At 45.3% G+C, this 16,940-nt stretch overlaps 2 protein-coding genes across 4 annotated transcripts in view; both read left to right on the top strand.

Annotated features, from left to right (window-relative positions):
• Positions 1-3,367, top strand: part of CHLSN (cholesin) — a 153,904-nt gene extending 150,537 nt beyond the window's left edge. For all 3 annotated transcript variants that reach the window (XM_075285099.1, XM_075285097.1, XM_075285098.1), the window contains exon 6: positions 2,861-3,367. In XM_075285099.1, coding sequence (XP_075141200.1) covers positions 2,861-3,043 — 183 coding nt within the window. In that variant the 3' untranslated portion in view covers positions 3,044-3,367. The remainder of the gene's footprint in view (positions 1-2,860) is intronic.
• A 2,294-nt stretch (positions 3,368-5,661) lies between these two features.
• On the top strand, positions 5,662-13,536 carry LOC142217649 (cytochrome P450 2W1-like). Its single transcript, XM_075285973.1, has 9 exons — positions 5,662-5,835; positions 7,663-7,825; positions 8,602-8,751; positions 9,583-9,740; positions 10,177-10,350; positions 10,770-10,911; positions 11,463-11,647; positions 12,250-12,391; positions 13,349-13,536. The coding sequence occupies exons 1-9, from the start codon at positions 5,662-5,664 to the stop codon at positions 13,534-13,536; spliced, it is 1,476 nt and encodes a 491-aa protein (XP_075142074.1).
• The last annotated feature ends 3,404 nt before the right edge of the window (positions 13,537-16,940 follow it).

The raw sequence follows: 16,940 nt of genomic DNA, 5'->3' as shown, positions 1-16,940 counted from the left end.
AAAACTCTAAAAATGTTGTGATTTTTTTTTTTTTTTTTTTTTTTTACCGAAACCCTTTCATTACCAGGGAGTTTTGGGTCTTGAGCAAAATTTCACACATTGCAATGCTGCAATAAAGGAGATCTTTATATTTGTTTCTTAGTTAACCCATTATTTCCTAATCCCACTGTCGGTAGGATCGGACATCAGTTTTCGACGAGTCTGACGACCGGGACCCCTGCAGACCAGCTGTTTCCCAGTGACGGTGGGAGCTGACTGCACATGATGTAGTTGTCCATAGACTTGAATGAGACAACCAGCGCAGTACTCCCTTATGGGGAACGATCGCTGCAATTCACGTCTGATCTGCAGAGATTCCCAGTGGTCAGACCTCAACTATATATATAGGACATCTGTTTTAAAAAGCTGGAGAACCCCTTTAACGTTTCATTGAGGATTCTCCATCTATTAATAGTGAATTGCATATAATGCAGCAGGACACGGCGGATTCTGATTCTCGTCTGCTTTTATCTACCCTAAAGATCAGCCTAATGGTCCTGTATGTAAGTGGGAGCCGGTCTGACCCTGGTCCAGGTGAGCTGTAGAGGTCGCTCTCTTACACTCACCCCTGAGCGGACATCTCCATGCACTTGTCTCTGACTCCAGAAGGTTTACAAGTGAACGTCTTGGGACATCCTTGCAATGGTTTTGCTTTCCATTAGCACGAGCTACCGTAACATCCCACACAATGGAGCAGATGTTCTTCTCCGCAGCTGAGCAGGGATGATGTCACAGCGCCATTGCTTATTCACCGCACCTGGTTTATATAACTGGGGCACGGGGGCGTCCATCATGTGGGGCACCTTATATCAACAGTGGTCAGATACCAGAGGGGAAGAGGATGGTGGAAAGATCCAGGCACAGGAATCCCAGCAGTTTAGGAGGAAAAATAACAGAAGAAATCACCTGGAAGAGGCAGAAGAGGAACGAAAATGACAGCAAAGTATTCCAGGATGTCGTCATCGTATCGCCTGCCCCGCGGCAATGACTAGCGGCTTCACTTTGCTCTTCTACATTATTAGATGTAATTTTTGCACATTTGCACATTTTAGTGTTCATTGTGCAGAGAACAACAACTGCAGTGTAAATCTTTGGGGATGGATTGTAATGAACTTAGTGCTGGACTTAGCCGGCCATACACATTAGAAGCGGAGGCCATGGAACGAAGCTGTAAGACAGCCAATATTATAGAAAGTAATAGTTATATGACAAGAAAGATCATCTGAAGATAATCACATGACCATAAAGATACTAATATAAAGAGAATCTCTGACAATATAAAGAGGATATCCCTGTGACAATATTCTCTCCATCCTCATACAGGATATTATATATATACTATACACGGTGATATATGTGTATATAGTCTATATACTGTCCCCAGGATTCTCCTTCCATCTGAGCTACGGCCCCATCTGCTGGCCATGAAGGGAAATGCAATAATTTACTCCTTTTAAATAAAATGCCCCCAAAAAAGGCAAAAGAAAGCAAAATCACTACACTATAATCTTCCTACACGTGGGATGAATCCTTGGAGATCTGCGAGTCCTCCACATGAAAGGCATTCATATAGACGTAGCGCCCCCTCCAGCGGTGACCTTTTTCATGTTAAAGTGACTTTTTTTATTTTTTATACAAACATCCTTAAAGGGTTAACTACGGCAAATTAACCAGCTAGGTCATAAATACGTCTTGTGTCACTTCCGACGATCTCATAGATTGTAAGCTCTTGTGCCCTCACTCCTGTTATGTGAATTGATCTATTGCCCTGTGATGTCTCCTCTTGTTTGCACATTAACCCTATGATGTGTAAGGGGTTGTGGTATATGTTAGCGCTATATACAGATCCATAAATATATAGAAATGAAACAAAACTTAGGAAGGTTTCAGTGTACTTGCTACAATGAAACCTTCTTAAGTTTTGGGCTATTCTGGGGTTTGGAGCTCTGTATCAGAAGAAACAAGACTCTACACTAGGGCTAAGGCAATCGTTTTTAAAATCCAATTTCCGATCATTTTCCATTCGATCCTAATTCTGATCCCAATGCAAGTCAATGGGATTTTTTTAATAATCGAAGATCGGATTTTAAAAACGATCCTATTCACTACACAGCGTGGAGTCTAAAAATTGAACGCTTTAATTCTCCACGCTGTGTAGTAAAATCCTCTGGCTACTTAGTCCCCCCTGGTGTCCACTTACCTGCACAGGAGCGCTGCCGCTGGTCCGGTCCCCGCTATTCTTGCTGCTCTTCTCGCCTCGCTGCCCCCGCCTCCCAGGTTAGTGTTACAGACCTAGGAAGAAGGCGGGGAGACGTGAGTGCTGCCCTCCCAGTACCAGCCCACACTCTCTTCCTAGATCTGTAACACTAACCTGGGAGGCGGGGGCAGCGAGGGGAGAAGAGGAGCCAGAACAGCGGGGACCGGACCAGCGATCTGTGCAAGTAAGTGTTAGCTAGTCTCCCATTAGAATGAGTGGACACAGCCGACGCGCCGGGGGTTAAGCAGCCGGACGCCGGCAGAGGCTGTGTGCCGGCTGCATCCATTCATTCCTATGGGACCTAGCTAACATTGTTAGCTTTTCCTACAATGCTTGGCCAGTAGCAAAGCATTGTGGAAAATAACCTCTGACCTCGATCCCGCCTAAAAAGATTGGGATCGGAATTCCGATGGTGATCGTGAAATTTACTCGATCGCCGATCGGAATCCGATCTTTCCCGATCGCTCAACCTTACTCTACACCCTTCTACAGATCAGTGTTTGTCTTATATCAGGCTTTATCCATCAATGTTTCTGGATTTACAATCTCTTCTCCTTGTTCTAGATTCCCAACAAACACTTCAAGAGGCTCCTGAAATACTTGCAGGGTCTGAAGGGCAGCGCTCGTGAGACGACCATACAACAAGCAGAGAAGTACATGAAGGAGTGCGACGGCCGCGAGACACAGGACGAAGCCGAGGAACAAAAGCTGAATAGAATTCGAGAAGTTTTACAGCTTTTGTCTTAGAGGTGGTGACGCGCGGTCTATGTCAGTATTACACATGGCTCAGTCAGTGGACGCCAATGATCTGTCCGAGGATCCCCATCAGTTCTGACATCTGTCTGTGACCCCGATATGTCTTATGGACAATCCATTGTCTGGGTCGGGCCTAAACATTGCCCCGCTGTAGTCGCCAGAACATGATCCTGTAAACTGTTCCCTTTAGGTTTTGTACAGTCGGACTTTGTGCGCTGCAGTCACATAAAAGAGTCAACCTTCACCGGTCAGGCCATATTGTTCTGTTTTTAAAGTGATCTGTATCTGCCCTTTATGGCTCACATGACTTTACTAGCCGAGGTTTTATAATAAAATGATGTCTGCAGCTTTATGTATCACGTAGTGTGTGTGTGTATATATATACACACTGTATATGTGTAGTGTTGTGTCAGTCAGTGCATGCAGGTCGTCTGTAAACCCATTCCTCACTGTTTCTTTTCCCCCTAGTGCCAGGATATTACATTACATAAGATTCCACAGATGTGCCATACCAAAATCCTGCCATACAGATGTGTCTGCCCTCCTCTTACATGATTTAGTTAAAACGACTTCCCTAGGCTAAAAATATTAATGACCTATCCAGTATCACCCCGACACCCCCAGTGATCAGCTGTTCTCAGTCGTTGATATACAGAAAATGGAGCAGGAAGCGGACAGCACTGTTCCCTGCGTGGTGGTCAGATCAGGTACTGCAGCTTGGCTCCCCCCACGGCTTGTTGGTATTAATACTTTGGGTTCATTAATACATGAGTACTGCCAAAACGTGTTATAACCCTGTGACCGCGCTAGTGGGTGTGTGTGGTGTGTCCCACACTGGCAGTCTGACATCTGGTTACATCAGGGCGAGGGCTTGTTAAAAGTTGCCCCATTTTGGAAGAAGTCATTGGGTGATTTCATTTGATTGGTCGATCCATACCAAGCGCTAGGTAGAAACGGAGACCTGGTCCATGAGGGTGACAGGGAGTCTCACCTGTGGGTGCCGGAGTGATGGCCGCCGGGTCGTGTGTGGAAGTCCTGGGGGACGGGAGTTACTGACAAAAGTGTCTTAAAATGCAGACTAGTAAAGTTCTGCTTCCCTTGTACCAGTGTCACTACTACACTACACCATCCGGACTGTGCGGGGGTCCCGGCCAGGGGGGCGGCAGCTGGATTACATATTACACACAGACATCTACACAATGAACCAGAGTTTGGTTTTCTCACAGTTTTTTGGTTACTGAAGCAGAATTAGAAGAACTTAAGAAGTTTATGCAGAGACTCGATATTTCCAGTCTTATTATCTCTTAAAATATTCCCCCTGGCTTGGGAGGTATCGGCCTCGGGGCCACAAACTGACGGACTCCGACCCATTCTCACCTGGTCAGGGCTCGCAGTTTATCCCAATGTCTGTGTTTTTGTTTCTCCGCCCACTTTTGAGGATTGACCACAAGTTCGCAATGGGCTGAGATGTGGGGAGTTTCCTGGCCATGGACCTAACATTCGTCGTGTTGTTCACCGAGTCACTTAGTTCGCCCTTTCACCTTGTGACCTTCACCTTGGATGATTGGATAGAAGAATGATTAACCCGGAGCTGCCGAAAAAGGTCAATGAAGGGAATAATGGAGGGAACTGCAGAACTGTGTTACACATGGCGACCAATATTTCCTTCCTCCTTTAAGGAGGGCCTTTCACAACCTCCATTTCTACCTCCTTAGATATTTTGCGCTCTGCTGATTCCAGATAAAATTCTTTCTCTATCCCCCGCCGTTCCTGAGCGATCAGTGCTGTTAGTTTCCACACCCAATATGCTAATTAGATTCCTCTACTGTCATGTGGGCGGTCCCTCACAAAATGAAGAGTCTCCATTATTCCAGGTGGAGTAAAAACTTAGTGTAGTGAGATGGATTAAAACAATAAGGGTGAGTTCACACGGAGTTACATGCCGTGTGATGTATACACGTATACGTGGCGCTATTATGCGGCCGCAAAATAGCGCCGCGTATACGATCCACGCTCCCATTGAAACCGATAGGAGCGTGAACAGCCCGTAAAAGCTCATGCAGCATCTATGTGCCACATCACGTGGCATGTAACTCCGTGTGAACTCACCCTAAGACATGTATGGAATCTGACCATTTGTCATATGTACTGGGAGTGAGGCAGTGGCAGGTTACACTAAGTTCACATTAGCGTCAGCTCTCCATTGCTGTGGAGGACCAGAACAACGGACAGCCGGACCACTGAAATGGTGCTTACATATGGAGCCCAACGGACCCATTGACTATAATGGATTCCATCGGGTGTCCGCCAATCCGGGCAAAGAATAGCTGTGTGTGCAGGACCTTGTCATCGGCTGGGTTCAGGCGCATTGTGTGAGCGTCTCAGTGACAAATACAGATCTGGACTTTGCCAGGGTAAACATGAAGAATAAATAGTCATAAATCGGTCATTGCTGTTCTGTCTGTACGGAGAGAGTTATTGTCTTATAGAATGTCATACAGGGAGATTATAGGCTTCTGTCATTGGTTTATACCTGAATCTCCTCCTCCGTACTCTCTATATAAATCCCACATATCACCACCAAAGCCTAGGGAGGCGCGAGACCCAACATGGAGAACATCAGTCTGATCCTCGGCACCTTCCTGCTTCTCTTATTCTTGCTGCACTTTCTTACAAGAACCAAGAAGTCTCCGTATAACTTTCCTCCAGGTCCAGCACCTCTACCCCTGATAGGAAACCTGCACTTACTGGATATGAAACGGCAGGACCTCTCTCTGCTCAAGGTAACGGGAAAACCTTCCAAAAGTGTCAAGCCCATGAGGACCATTCATCTAGGTTATTGCAGCTTATGATCCAAGGCTCAGGGGGTATTCTACTGTTTGTGGGCATTGTAGTGTGTGAGGGCACTACTGGGGTATTGTAGTGTGTGAGGGCACAAATGGGCATTAGACTTGGGCACTATGGAAGGCATCGTACTGTGGGAACACTAAGGAGGTATTCTAGTCTGTGGAGGGCACTAAGGGAGCATTATACTGTTTGGAGGGAGCACTAAGGCCCATATTACTGTGTAGGCAGGGTCGGACACCCGAGCCTGACTATTAGTTTTCATGGGTAAAAAATATGCAAATCTATTCTCCTGGATGGAATTAGGAGAACAGAGTGCACTCTGTACACCACCCTATAGACGAGTGTCCCCAAACCCACTATTAGTTTTCATTTAACCTATCCAAATGCACTTGTCAGGGACTCGATCGGGATCTTCAGGGACTCGATCGGGCTCCTGACCGTCCCAAAATGGGCCCCTGTACCAATCGCTGGGAGTGTGTAAGACCATTAGCAGGTGCGGGGTCTTCTGCTCGCTGCGCTGTACACTGCTGTCATGTAGCAGGACCTGTGCTGCCCATCCCCCACACAGATTGGAGCGTGCAGGGGGAAGTCTGCCGGCTGCTGCAAATGAAGCAGAGCTTTCACCACTGCCAGACAGGACAGCGCTGCACAGGAGCCTCCTCCATACCCAGTGCACCCAGCAATTCAGCCAAATGTAAGTACATTTTTTGGGTAAAATATGTATATTTAATGTGTGTAAAGTGTCTGATATACTGTGTGAGTCCTGTATGTTTGTAGATAGGTGTGTATATATGTATATGAATGTATGTTATATGTATTAGGCCCAGTTCACATCTGCGTTCGGTATTCCTTTTTGGGAAGGCCGCTTGGGGTCCCCCGAATAGAAACCTATACGCATTAAAAAGCGGTGAGCAATGAAACCACACGGACCCCATAGACAATAATGGGGTCCTTGTGTTTTCCGTGCGGTGTCCACATGAATCACATGGAGAGAAAAGTAGTACTTGCAGTACTTTTCTCACCACATAATTCATGTGGACACTGCATGGTAAACACATGGACCCCATTATTGTCTATGGGGTCCGTGTGGTGTCATTGCTCACCGCTTTTTATTGCGTATAGGTTTCTGTTCGGGGGACCCCAAGCGGACTCTCCGAAAAGGAATACTGAATGCAGATGTGAACCGGGCCTAAGTATATCCTGCAGCATGAGAGTGTGTTTCTGTTTTCTTCTGTACATGTCTACCATTATGCATACATTGTATATTACAGTGTTCAGTATATTGAGATGTTAAAGGGGTTGTCCAGGAATTACAGTTCTCTGCCAGGGAAAGGGGACAAATAAGAAAAAACAAAACCCATCATCGCCTGTCCCCGGTGTCTCCCACGTCTGTCTGGTCCAGTGGCTCCCGGAGCGTTGTTCTGGCAGATGTCATCACCACACATGACTGCTGAGGCCAATCAGCGGCTTAAGGAAAGGACACGTGACGTCACACGTGACATATGTGAGCGATATTGCGGTTTCTTTCCTTAGGCTGCTGAGGCAGGTGATTGACTTCATCAGTTATGTGTGGCGAGGACTGAAAAAACTCTGGGGCACCGCTGGAGCGGACGGGGGTAGGAGAATCAGGGACAAGTCAGTGTGGTTTTGTGACCGTGTATGGCGGATACACGTGAGGTGTATGATTGTGCGTATTATGTGCCCTGTAGTTTTGTATCACTTGTGCTATTTGTTGGTAATTGTTGCTTTTTTTGTGTTTTTAGCTTTCAGAAAAATATGGCCCAATATTCACCATTCACCTGGGCATGAATAAGGCCGTCGTGCTGACCGGAATAGAGGCCATAAAGGAAGCGCTGGTGGATAATGGCGACATATTCTCAGACAGATCTGCTTTCCCTATATTTCATGCTATTCAAAGGGGAAATGGTATACAACACTTATTATCTGCTAGTATTAAGCTGTATATGTGTGAGCTGTGCCGAAGCCCTTGTCACGTTTACTTACAGTGGTTGTACGAGATTTCTCCAGAAACAGCGCCATTCTTATTCACAGGCAGTTTCTAGTACTGCAGCTCAGACCTGGTAGATTTTGTCAACTTTTTTTTTTTTTCTAATGATGGTTGGTACAAGGAATGTCCTTATAGACCAAAGATGTGAATTGGCCCCTTTATGGCGCACAAAGTAAATGGTCATAGATTCAAGTATACTGTAAAACAAGAAATCTGCGCCATATTGGTTCTTCTCCGTTTTATAATTGTTTCATAGAGATGGATACTTGTAAACCACTCCCACTGCAGACCACGCCCATTACAGATCACACCCACTACAAACCACACCCATTACAGACCATGCCTGTTGTAGACCACACCTATTATAGATCACACCCGTTACATACCACACCCACTACAGACCACACCCGTTATAGACCACACCCATTACAGATCAGGCCCATTACAGAGCACACCCACTACAAAACCACACCCATTACCGATCACACCCGTTACATACCACACCCACTATAGACCACACCCATTACAGAGCTCACCCACTACAAAACCACACCCATTACAGATCACACCTGTTACACACCACTCCAATTACAGATCACGTCCATTACAGATCACACCCATTACAGACCACACCCACTACAGACCACGCCCCAGAAAAGACGATTCTGAGTGACATCAGCTGTTTCTTTTCTAGGTGTATTTTTTTCATCTGGAGAAATGTGGAGAACAACGAGACGCTTTACAATATCCAATCTGAGGAACCTGGGCATGGGCAAGAAGCTTATAGAAGACAAGATCATTGAGGAGCTGCAGTTTCTAACAGACAAGATTGAGGCTTATGCTGGTGAGATCCATGTCTATGACACTGTTCATATTGTCAGTGCTACATCCATGGAGTGTTTTACTGTTTAATGTGAATGCTTTGCATACATACACAGCGAGCCATCACTAACATAACAGGCAGGTCATGGTAGCGCAATCCACCTAAAATGTTGATGCTGTGGAAAATTCATTTGAATTGCTCGGCAGTCCCTGCCTGCATTTACATTGAATTGGCACCTGAAGTGTCATAGCGTCACTGCCACCGCCTAATAAATAGAAGGTTCATAGTTTGTTTTTCTCAGTTACCAAAATGACGTGAATGAAGAAAAGAGAAATGTAAATCCCATCAATATTTGGTGTGACCTTTGCCCTTTGGGGGAGGAGTCCTGGAAGTGATGATCCGGCCCCCACAGATACAGCCCTGATCTAATCATCATCCAGTCTGTCTGGGGTGACATGGACAGACAGACGGATTGGAACCGGCAACGTCCACAGAAGATCTGGGCTTAGTTCTCCAAGATGGCGGCGGGAACAACCTCCCTGCCCAAAACTGTCTGCAAGTACCGAGAAGAAGGCAAAGGGCAAAGGTCACACCGAATATTAATGGGATTTACATTTCTCTTTTCTTCATTCACTTTATTTTGGTCAGTTACCACAATATAATCTCTGTTACCCCTGTTGGTCTCAGGGCCTCGGTCCATGCCTGCATTATATGGAGTCCGGCCTGCATTTTCTCTTACACTGCTATACCTGCCCCTAGTGGCCGCAGCAGATAGCACAGGGAGCGGCACCGCACACTGTATAGACTCACATAACAGCAAAATAAACCTATTCCATATAAACTGTCTTGTAGGTCGGGAGTTTCTCCTGAGAGAATTTGCCTGTGCCCCTACAAATATCACCTTAGCCATGTTGTTTGGCAGCCGCTTTCACTACAATGATCCGCTCTACTTACAGATTCTAGGTCTGATTGATGAAGTTATCGCTTTGCTCGGCTCGTCCTACATACAGGTAGATCATCTGCTATAAGAATACTGTCATCGTTACCAATAGAGGGATGATCTTAAGCTCCTGGGCCCCAATACTAAACCTGAAATGGGGCCCCTACCTACCTTGTGTCATTTAGAATAGCAGAATATTTATTGTGGGGTCCCCTTAGGGGCCAGGGCTTGGTAGTGACTGTTACCCCTGCACCCCTATAGCTACACCCCTGGATAACAACATGCTAAATGTAGCTATTGAGGCATTCAAGTTCTACATCTAGATCGTCCCCAACCCATTTTATAACCCCAGTCTTAAGACAACCCCTTGAAGATCAAATATCCTTGATGTTACCAGCGACCCTAATACCCCCGGCGCAGCGACGTCTCATCAGTTACTTGTAGTGACAGACACATCTCGATCTCGCTCCTTCCAGTCCGTTCTATACACTCGCTTTGTGTTTCAGTTATTTAACCTGTACCCGGTGTCTGCAATGTTTCTGAAGACTCACAAGATCATTCTGGAAAAGATCGACAAGATTCGTAACCTGCTAAGAACCGACATTCAGAACAAAAGGAGGAAAACGGACATCAGCTATCCAAACTCATTGATTGAAGCAATGGTGGCCAAGCAAGACGAGGTAACAATGTAACAGCATCAGAAGTCTGTAACGGACATGGTGTCGTGCACCCGCCGGGCACCAAATGGGTTTATCTTAGGGCCACTCCTAAAAGCGATATCTAAGTAGCACCTTTAACCCTTTAAATCCCATAAGGGAATCTGGGCTTCACTACCATGCGACCTCCAGGTTGTGTCATCTCCTGAAGTGGTCCAGGTATTGGTGACAGCTGACAGGACAGGTCAGAAACAAGAACTATGGTCCGGTCCATCGCGGCAGGAATTTATTTCAATTTTCGTGTTTGTCTCCTGCCAATGAAAAACACAACTTGAAAAAATGTTTAACTGCAAAAAATTGCCTCCAAAATGAAGAATTAAAGAGTTAAAGATGGATGATACGAATATAAGGTTGTGACCCGTTGTTTGTGCTTTGTGGTCTAGGAACGGACAAACTGCGATACTTTGTTTCATGAAGATAACTTTATCGCTACTCTACTGGACCTGGTGATGGCGGGCACAGAGACCACCGCGACCACCCTGCACTGGGGGATTCTGCTGATGGTGAAGTATCCTGAAGTACAGAGTAAGTGCAGACATGCTGGGAGTTGTAGTTTCACAACAGTTTGGAGACCGTATTCCATCTGGTTACATTGCTGTTGGTTGTAACGTTCTCTTCACACCATGTCACAATGTTTTGATCCTAAGAAATTGCAGCAGATCCCGTTGTGTCTGCCTCCCCTTAAGTAATGATATGGATTGCTGTGTGATATACCAGTTATATAGGTTACGTTCTCCTCTCCATTTGATGTGATGTAGCAGAGCTGAGTTTGTCAGTTAGCACAGCTCATTGTAAGCCGACTTATCGGAACAGAGCTTTGCAATACATTACCGCTGCACAGCCAAAAAGTTAAAGGGATGGTGACGAGGGGGTCTGATGATGACCCTTTTAGTATCCAGAACAGAGCCCCTCTATGTAAGAGCAGCGCCCTCTCTGGTGGATCTGTGCATTACACATTGCTGTTGTGCAGGGTCATTGTGTGCTGCTTTGTCACGTGCATGTACCTACATCTATGGTGGGGTAACCAGCGCCACAGACTAACACACAACACGAATCTGTGCTTTATCCACTAACAGAAAAAGTGCAAAACAAAATCCATTCAGTCCTTGGATCCGGACGTCTCCCGAGATACGAGGACAGAAATGCGATGCCCTACACCCGTGCTGTCATACATGAGGTGCAGAGATTCGGCAATGTCATTCCACATCTTCCACATGCCACGTCTAAAGACACTTACTTTAAAGGTTACCATATCCCAAAGGTAAGTGAATTCTCCGCAGCCCCATTGTGTGAAGCCACACCCACTTGTCAAATGAGCCTGAACAATTTGTGGTTGTTTCATTTTATTGCATTTATAAGGTAGGAAACGCTTTCCCTTAATCCCAGAAGGGCAGCCGCTCTATGACTGCACTGAATGTACCAATGAGACAATCGGTGCAGTTATGGGGTCTCACGTGAAAGGGGGCTCAGCTCAGATTTTTCCTCTTTACGTAACGTTTGGGGCCCCCTCATGTTCCAGGGCCTAGAAGTGACTTCTAATTCTGCGCCCCCTATTTAGCAGCCCATTCATTTGCACGGCCACTTCTTTAATACTCCATTGGTTTCCCTCATTGGCCCTTGTTGGGAGGTTTCTCTGACTTCATGTGACTGTATTGGGATGGATTTACAGGGTGCGGTCATGTATGAACCATGTAACTCACCTCCAGTAAAAGCAAGGACTAATACAAGGTCCATTACAGTCCTGTCCTATATAGAGGACGCCGGCTCAGCAGATGAATGGAAAGAGTAAAGATATATAAGGACGATGAATTATGAATATAAGTTTATCATATGCAATCTGATCATTACTATTACTATTCCCAGGGAACAACGGTGATCCCGCTGCTTACATCTGCGCTGTACCAGAAGTGTCAATGGGAGACGCCATTACAATTCAATCCTGAGCACTTCTTGGATGTCGAGGGGAAGTTTGTAGAGAAAGAAGCTTTTGTGCCCTTCTCTGCAGGTAACTCGGTGCAGAAACCCAACGTGTCGGCCCCGGCAGGGGAAACATCTGGTCGGGGTAGTGGAACCTCGAAGCCCCAACTATAATGTATTGTTTATTGTACTGCTCTCCCTGCATTGGGAAGAGGGACCTTATGGTGCCCGCGCCCGGGTGCAACTGCATCCTCTGTATTTCTCCAAGTTATACCCCTGGTGGTTTTAATATGGAAGAAATGCCAGTGAGGAAAAAGTTAGAAAAGCTCCAGAGCATGTCGTGTGTTGTAAATAAAGCGCCCTGAATCCGCAGAAGAACCTTTTGTTGTTTTCAATAGGAGGCAGAGATTGCAGCAATAGGAGGCAGAGATTGCAGCAATAGGAGGCAGAGATTGCAGCAATAGGAGGCAGAGATTGCAGCAATAGGAGGCAGAGATTGCAGCAATAGGAGGCAGAGATTGCAGCAATAGGAGGCAGAGATTGCAGCAGGACCCTGGAAAAATAAATGTCCTGCTCGATTTTGCTTCGGTTTCCAGAGCTCAAGACCCCCTGCTGACAAGGCCCATCCATCTGGAGAGCTGTGACACCGTGCCAGCGCCCTGTATGGACATCTTGTCACAGCTAGACTGTGGCTGAATACAGTGTCGGAAAATGAAGAGGAATTGATGGTAATGTGAAGAATTCCTCTTCATTTTCCGCCCCCTGGCATAGTGGGGTTGCAGGGCATTGGCTTTCCCCTGGCCCAGATGAGTCTAACCAGCAGGGAGTCTCCTATTTATTCAGGATCCTGCTGCAATCTGTGTCTGCCACTGAAAGCAATGCAGGCAGAATCCACCCCCAAATCCGCGGCAAATCCCTTACATGTGAACATACCCTAAACCGCCTGGATCGGCTGCCATTAGTATTTACTGTAACATCTTATTGTCAGGTAATAACCTCCTGTATAATGACTCCTTGACTTGCGTCTTTGGTTTCCTCCCTGCAGGGCGCAGACGTTGCTTGGGAGAAAATCTTGCAAAGATGGAGCTGTTCATATTTTTCACAGGATTGCTTCAGAAGTTCACATTTGCCCCTCCGTTCGGTTTGGCGGATGGCCAGGTAGACATTAATGCCGACCAATGCTTCACCATGAGGCCAAAACATCACCTGGAAATTTGTGCGCTGCTGAGATAACATGTCTGCAGGAGGGACGTGATGTATCATTGGATTTATTAGGACTCAAGGATACGACCGAGTGTGCAAGTGGAGACTCCTCCGATGTTCTGATGGTTATAGAGCCGATCTTATCCTGCTTTATGACATTGGAGCATTGAAATCACTGGGGGATGGAAGACACTTGGATGTCATCTGAGGGCTCTGTATATACAATGGCCGCCCTCCCACCTCAACCTGCACCCTCGGACTTTGGGATGTTACCTCTGTAACCTCAGTTACTTCAATATGATCAGAAAGAGAACCGGTTTAGTTTGGGGGTTTTAATTTTTTTTTTTTTGTATTGATCAAAAGCCGTCGATTTATTGTAATTAATAAAACTAATTGATTTTTGTTAACATTTCTGTTTCCTTTATTGGTTGGCCAAAGCCCAATGTCCAGTCCAGCTGCTGCTCCTCCATATACTTGTCCCCCTCCCCTGTATGCTATATATAAGGGGCTGCTTCACTATATACATGGGGTACGTATACGCTCCTAGCAATGCTTCTATAGGGTAATATCTCTGAAAGATTAAAGGAATTGTCTAAGACCCACTTATAATGGAGCTGGAAGCCGTATACAATATATGGAGGCATTTGCTGTATCAGCCCCCTTCAGTGGCCTTAAAGAGCCTGGTGGGGCCACGATCTTCATACAGCCCGGGGCCCCTGGTCGTCTTCATCTGCCCCTGCTCATAGTTTAGGACATTATTGACTGAGAACTGAAAAATCAGAATAGAAATAGAGGACAGGAACAAGGTAATAACTTTATCTCCCACTAGAGGGCGATGTATCAATATAACTAGAGGGCGATGTAACAATGTAACTAGAGGGAGGTGTAACAATGTAACTAGAGGGCGACGTAACAATTGTAACTAGAGGACGATGTAACTAGAGGGCGATGTAACAATGTAACTAGAGGGCGATGTAACACTGTAACTAGAAGGCGATGTAACAATGTAACTAGAGGGCGATGTAACAATGTAACTAGAGGGCGATGTAACACTAACTAGAAGGCGATGTAACAATTGTAACTAGAGGACGATGTAACTAGAGGGCGATGTAACACTGTAACTAGACGGCGATGTAACAATGTAACTAGAGGGCGATGTAACAATGTAACTAGAGGGCGATGTAACACTGTAACTAGAGGGCGATGTAACAATGTAACTAGAGGGCGATGTAACAATGTAACTAGAGGGAGATGTAACAATATAACTAGAGGGCGATGTAACACTGTAACTAGAGGGAGATGTAACACTGTAACTAGAGGGAGATGTAACAATGTAACTAGAAGGCGATGTAACACTGTAACTAGAGGGCGATGTAACAATGTAACTAGAGGGAGATGTAACAATATAACTAGAGGGCGATGTAACACTGTAACTAGAGGGAGATGTAACACTGTAACTAGAGGGAGATGTAACAATGTAACTAGAGGGCGATGTAACAATGTAACTAGAGGGAGATGTAACACTGTAACTAGAGGGAGATGTAACACTGTAACTAGAGGGCGACGTAACAATGTAACTAGAAGGCGACGTAACACTGTAACTAGAGGGCGATGTAACAATGTAACTAGAGGGCGATGTAACAATGTAACTAGAGGGAGATGTAACAATATAACTAGAGGGAGATGTAACAATATAACTAGAGGGCGATGTAACACTGTAACTAGAGGGCGATGTAACACTGTAACTAGAGGGAGATGTAACACTGTAACTAGAGGGAGATGTAACAATGTAACTAGAAGGCGATGTAACACTGTAACTAGAGGGAGATGTAACAATATAACTAGAGGGAGATGTAACAATATAACTAGAGGGCGATGTAACACTGTAACTAGAGGGAGATGTAACAATGTAACTAGAAGGCGATGTAACACTGTAACTAGAGGGCGATGTAACAATGTAACTAGAGGGAGATGTAACAATATAACTAGAGGGCGATGTAACACTGTAACTAGAGGGAGATGTAACAATGTAACTAGAGGGCGATGTAACAATGTAACTAGAGGGAGATGTAACACTGTAACTAGAGGGAGATGTAACACTGTAACTAGAGGGCGATGTAACAATGTAACTAGAAGGCGACGTAACACTGTAACTAGAGGGCGATGTAACAATGTAACTAGAGGGCGATGTAACACTGTAACTAGAGGGAGATGTAACACTGTAACTAGAGGGAGATGTAACACTGTAACTAGAGGGAGATGTAACAATGTAACTAGAGGGCGATGTAACACTGTAACTAGAGGGCGATGCAACACTGTAACTAGAGGGAGATGTAACAATGTAACTAGAGGGAGATGTAACACTGTAACTAGAGGGAGATGTAACACTGTAACTAGAGGGCAATGTAACAATGTAACTAGAAGGCGATGTAACACTGTAACTAGAGGGAGATGTAACACTGTAACTAGAGGGAGATGTAACACTGTAACTAGAGGGAGATGTAACACTGTAACTAGAGGGAGATGCAACACTGTAACTAGAGGGAGATGTAACACTGTAACTAGAGGGCGATGCAACACTGTAACTAGAGGGAGATGTAACAATGTAACTAGAGGGAGATGTAACACTGTAACTAGAGGGAGATGTAACAATATAACTAGAGGGAGATGTAACAATGTAACTAGAGGGAGATGTAACACTGTAACTAGAGGGAGATGTAACAATGTAACTAGAGGGAGATGTAACACTGTAACTAGAGGGAGATGTAACAATGTAACTAGAGGGAGATGTAACACTGTAACTAGAGGGAGATGTAACACTGTAACTAGAGGGAGATGTAACAATATAACTAGAGGGAGATGCAACAATGTAACTAGAGGGAGATGTAACACTGTAACTAGAGGGCGATGCAACACTGTAACTAGAGGGAGATGTAACAATGTAACTAGAGGGAGATGTAACACTGTAACTAGAGGGCGATGCAACACTGTAACTAGAGGGAGATGTAACAATGTAACTAGAGGGAGATGTAACACTGTAACTAGAGGGAGATGTAACACTGTAACTAGAGGGCAATGTAACAATGTAACTAGAAGGCGATGTAACACTGTAACTAGAGGGAGATGTAACACTGTAACTAGAGGGAGATGTAACACTGTAACTAGAGGGAGATGCAACAATGTAACTAGAGGGAGATGTAACACTGTAACTAGAGGGCGATGCAACACTGTAACTAGAGGGAGATGTAACAATGTAACTAGAGGGAGATGTAACACTGTAACTAGAGGGAGATGTAACAATGTAACTAGAGGGCGATGTAACACTGTAACTAGAGGGAGATGTAACAATATAACTAGAGGGAGATGTAACAATGTAACTAGACGGCGATGTAACACTGTAACTAGAGGGCGATGCAACACTGTAACTAGAGGGA

This window comes from Leptodactylus fuscus, chromosome 8 (assembly GCF_031893055.1).
Source record: "Leptodactylus fuscus isolate aLepFus1 chromosome 8, aLepFus1.hap2, whole genome shotgun sequence".
Classification (NCBI taxonomy): Eukaryota; Metazoa; Chordata; class Amphibia; order Anura; family Leptodactylidae; genus Leptodactylus; species Leptodactylus fuscus.
The sequence above is the reverse complement of the archived record's forward strand: the minus strand, read 5'-3'. Positions and strand labels throughout refer to the sequence as shown.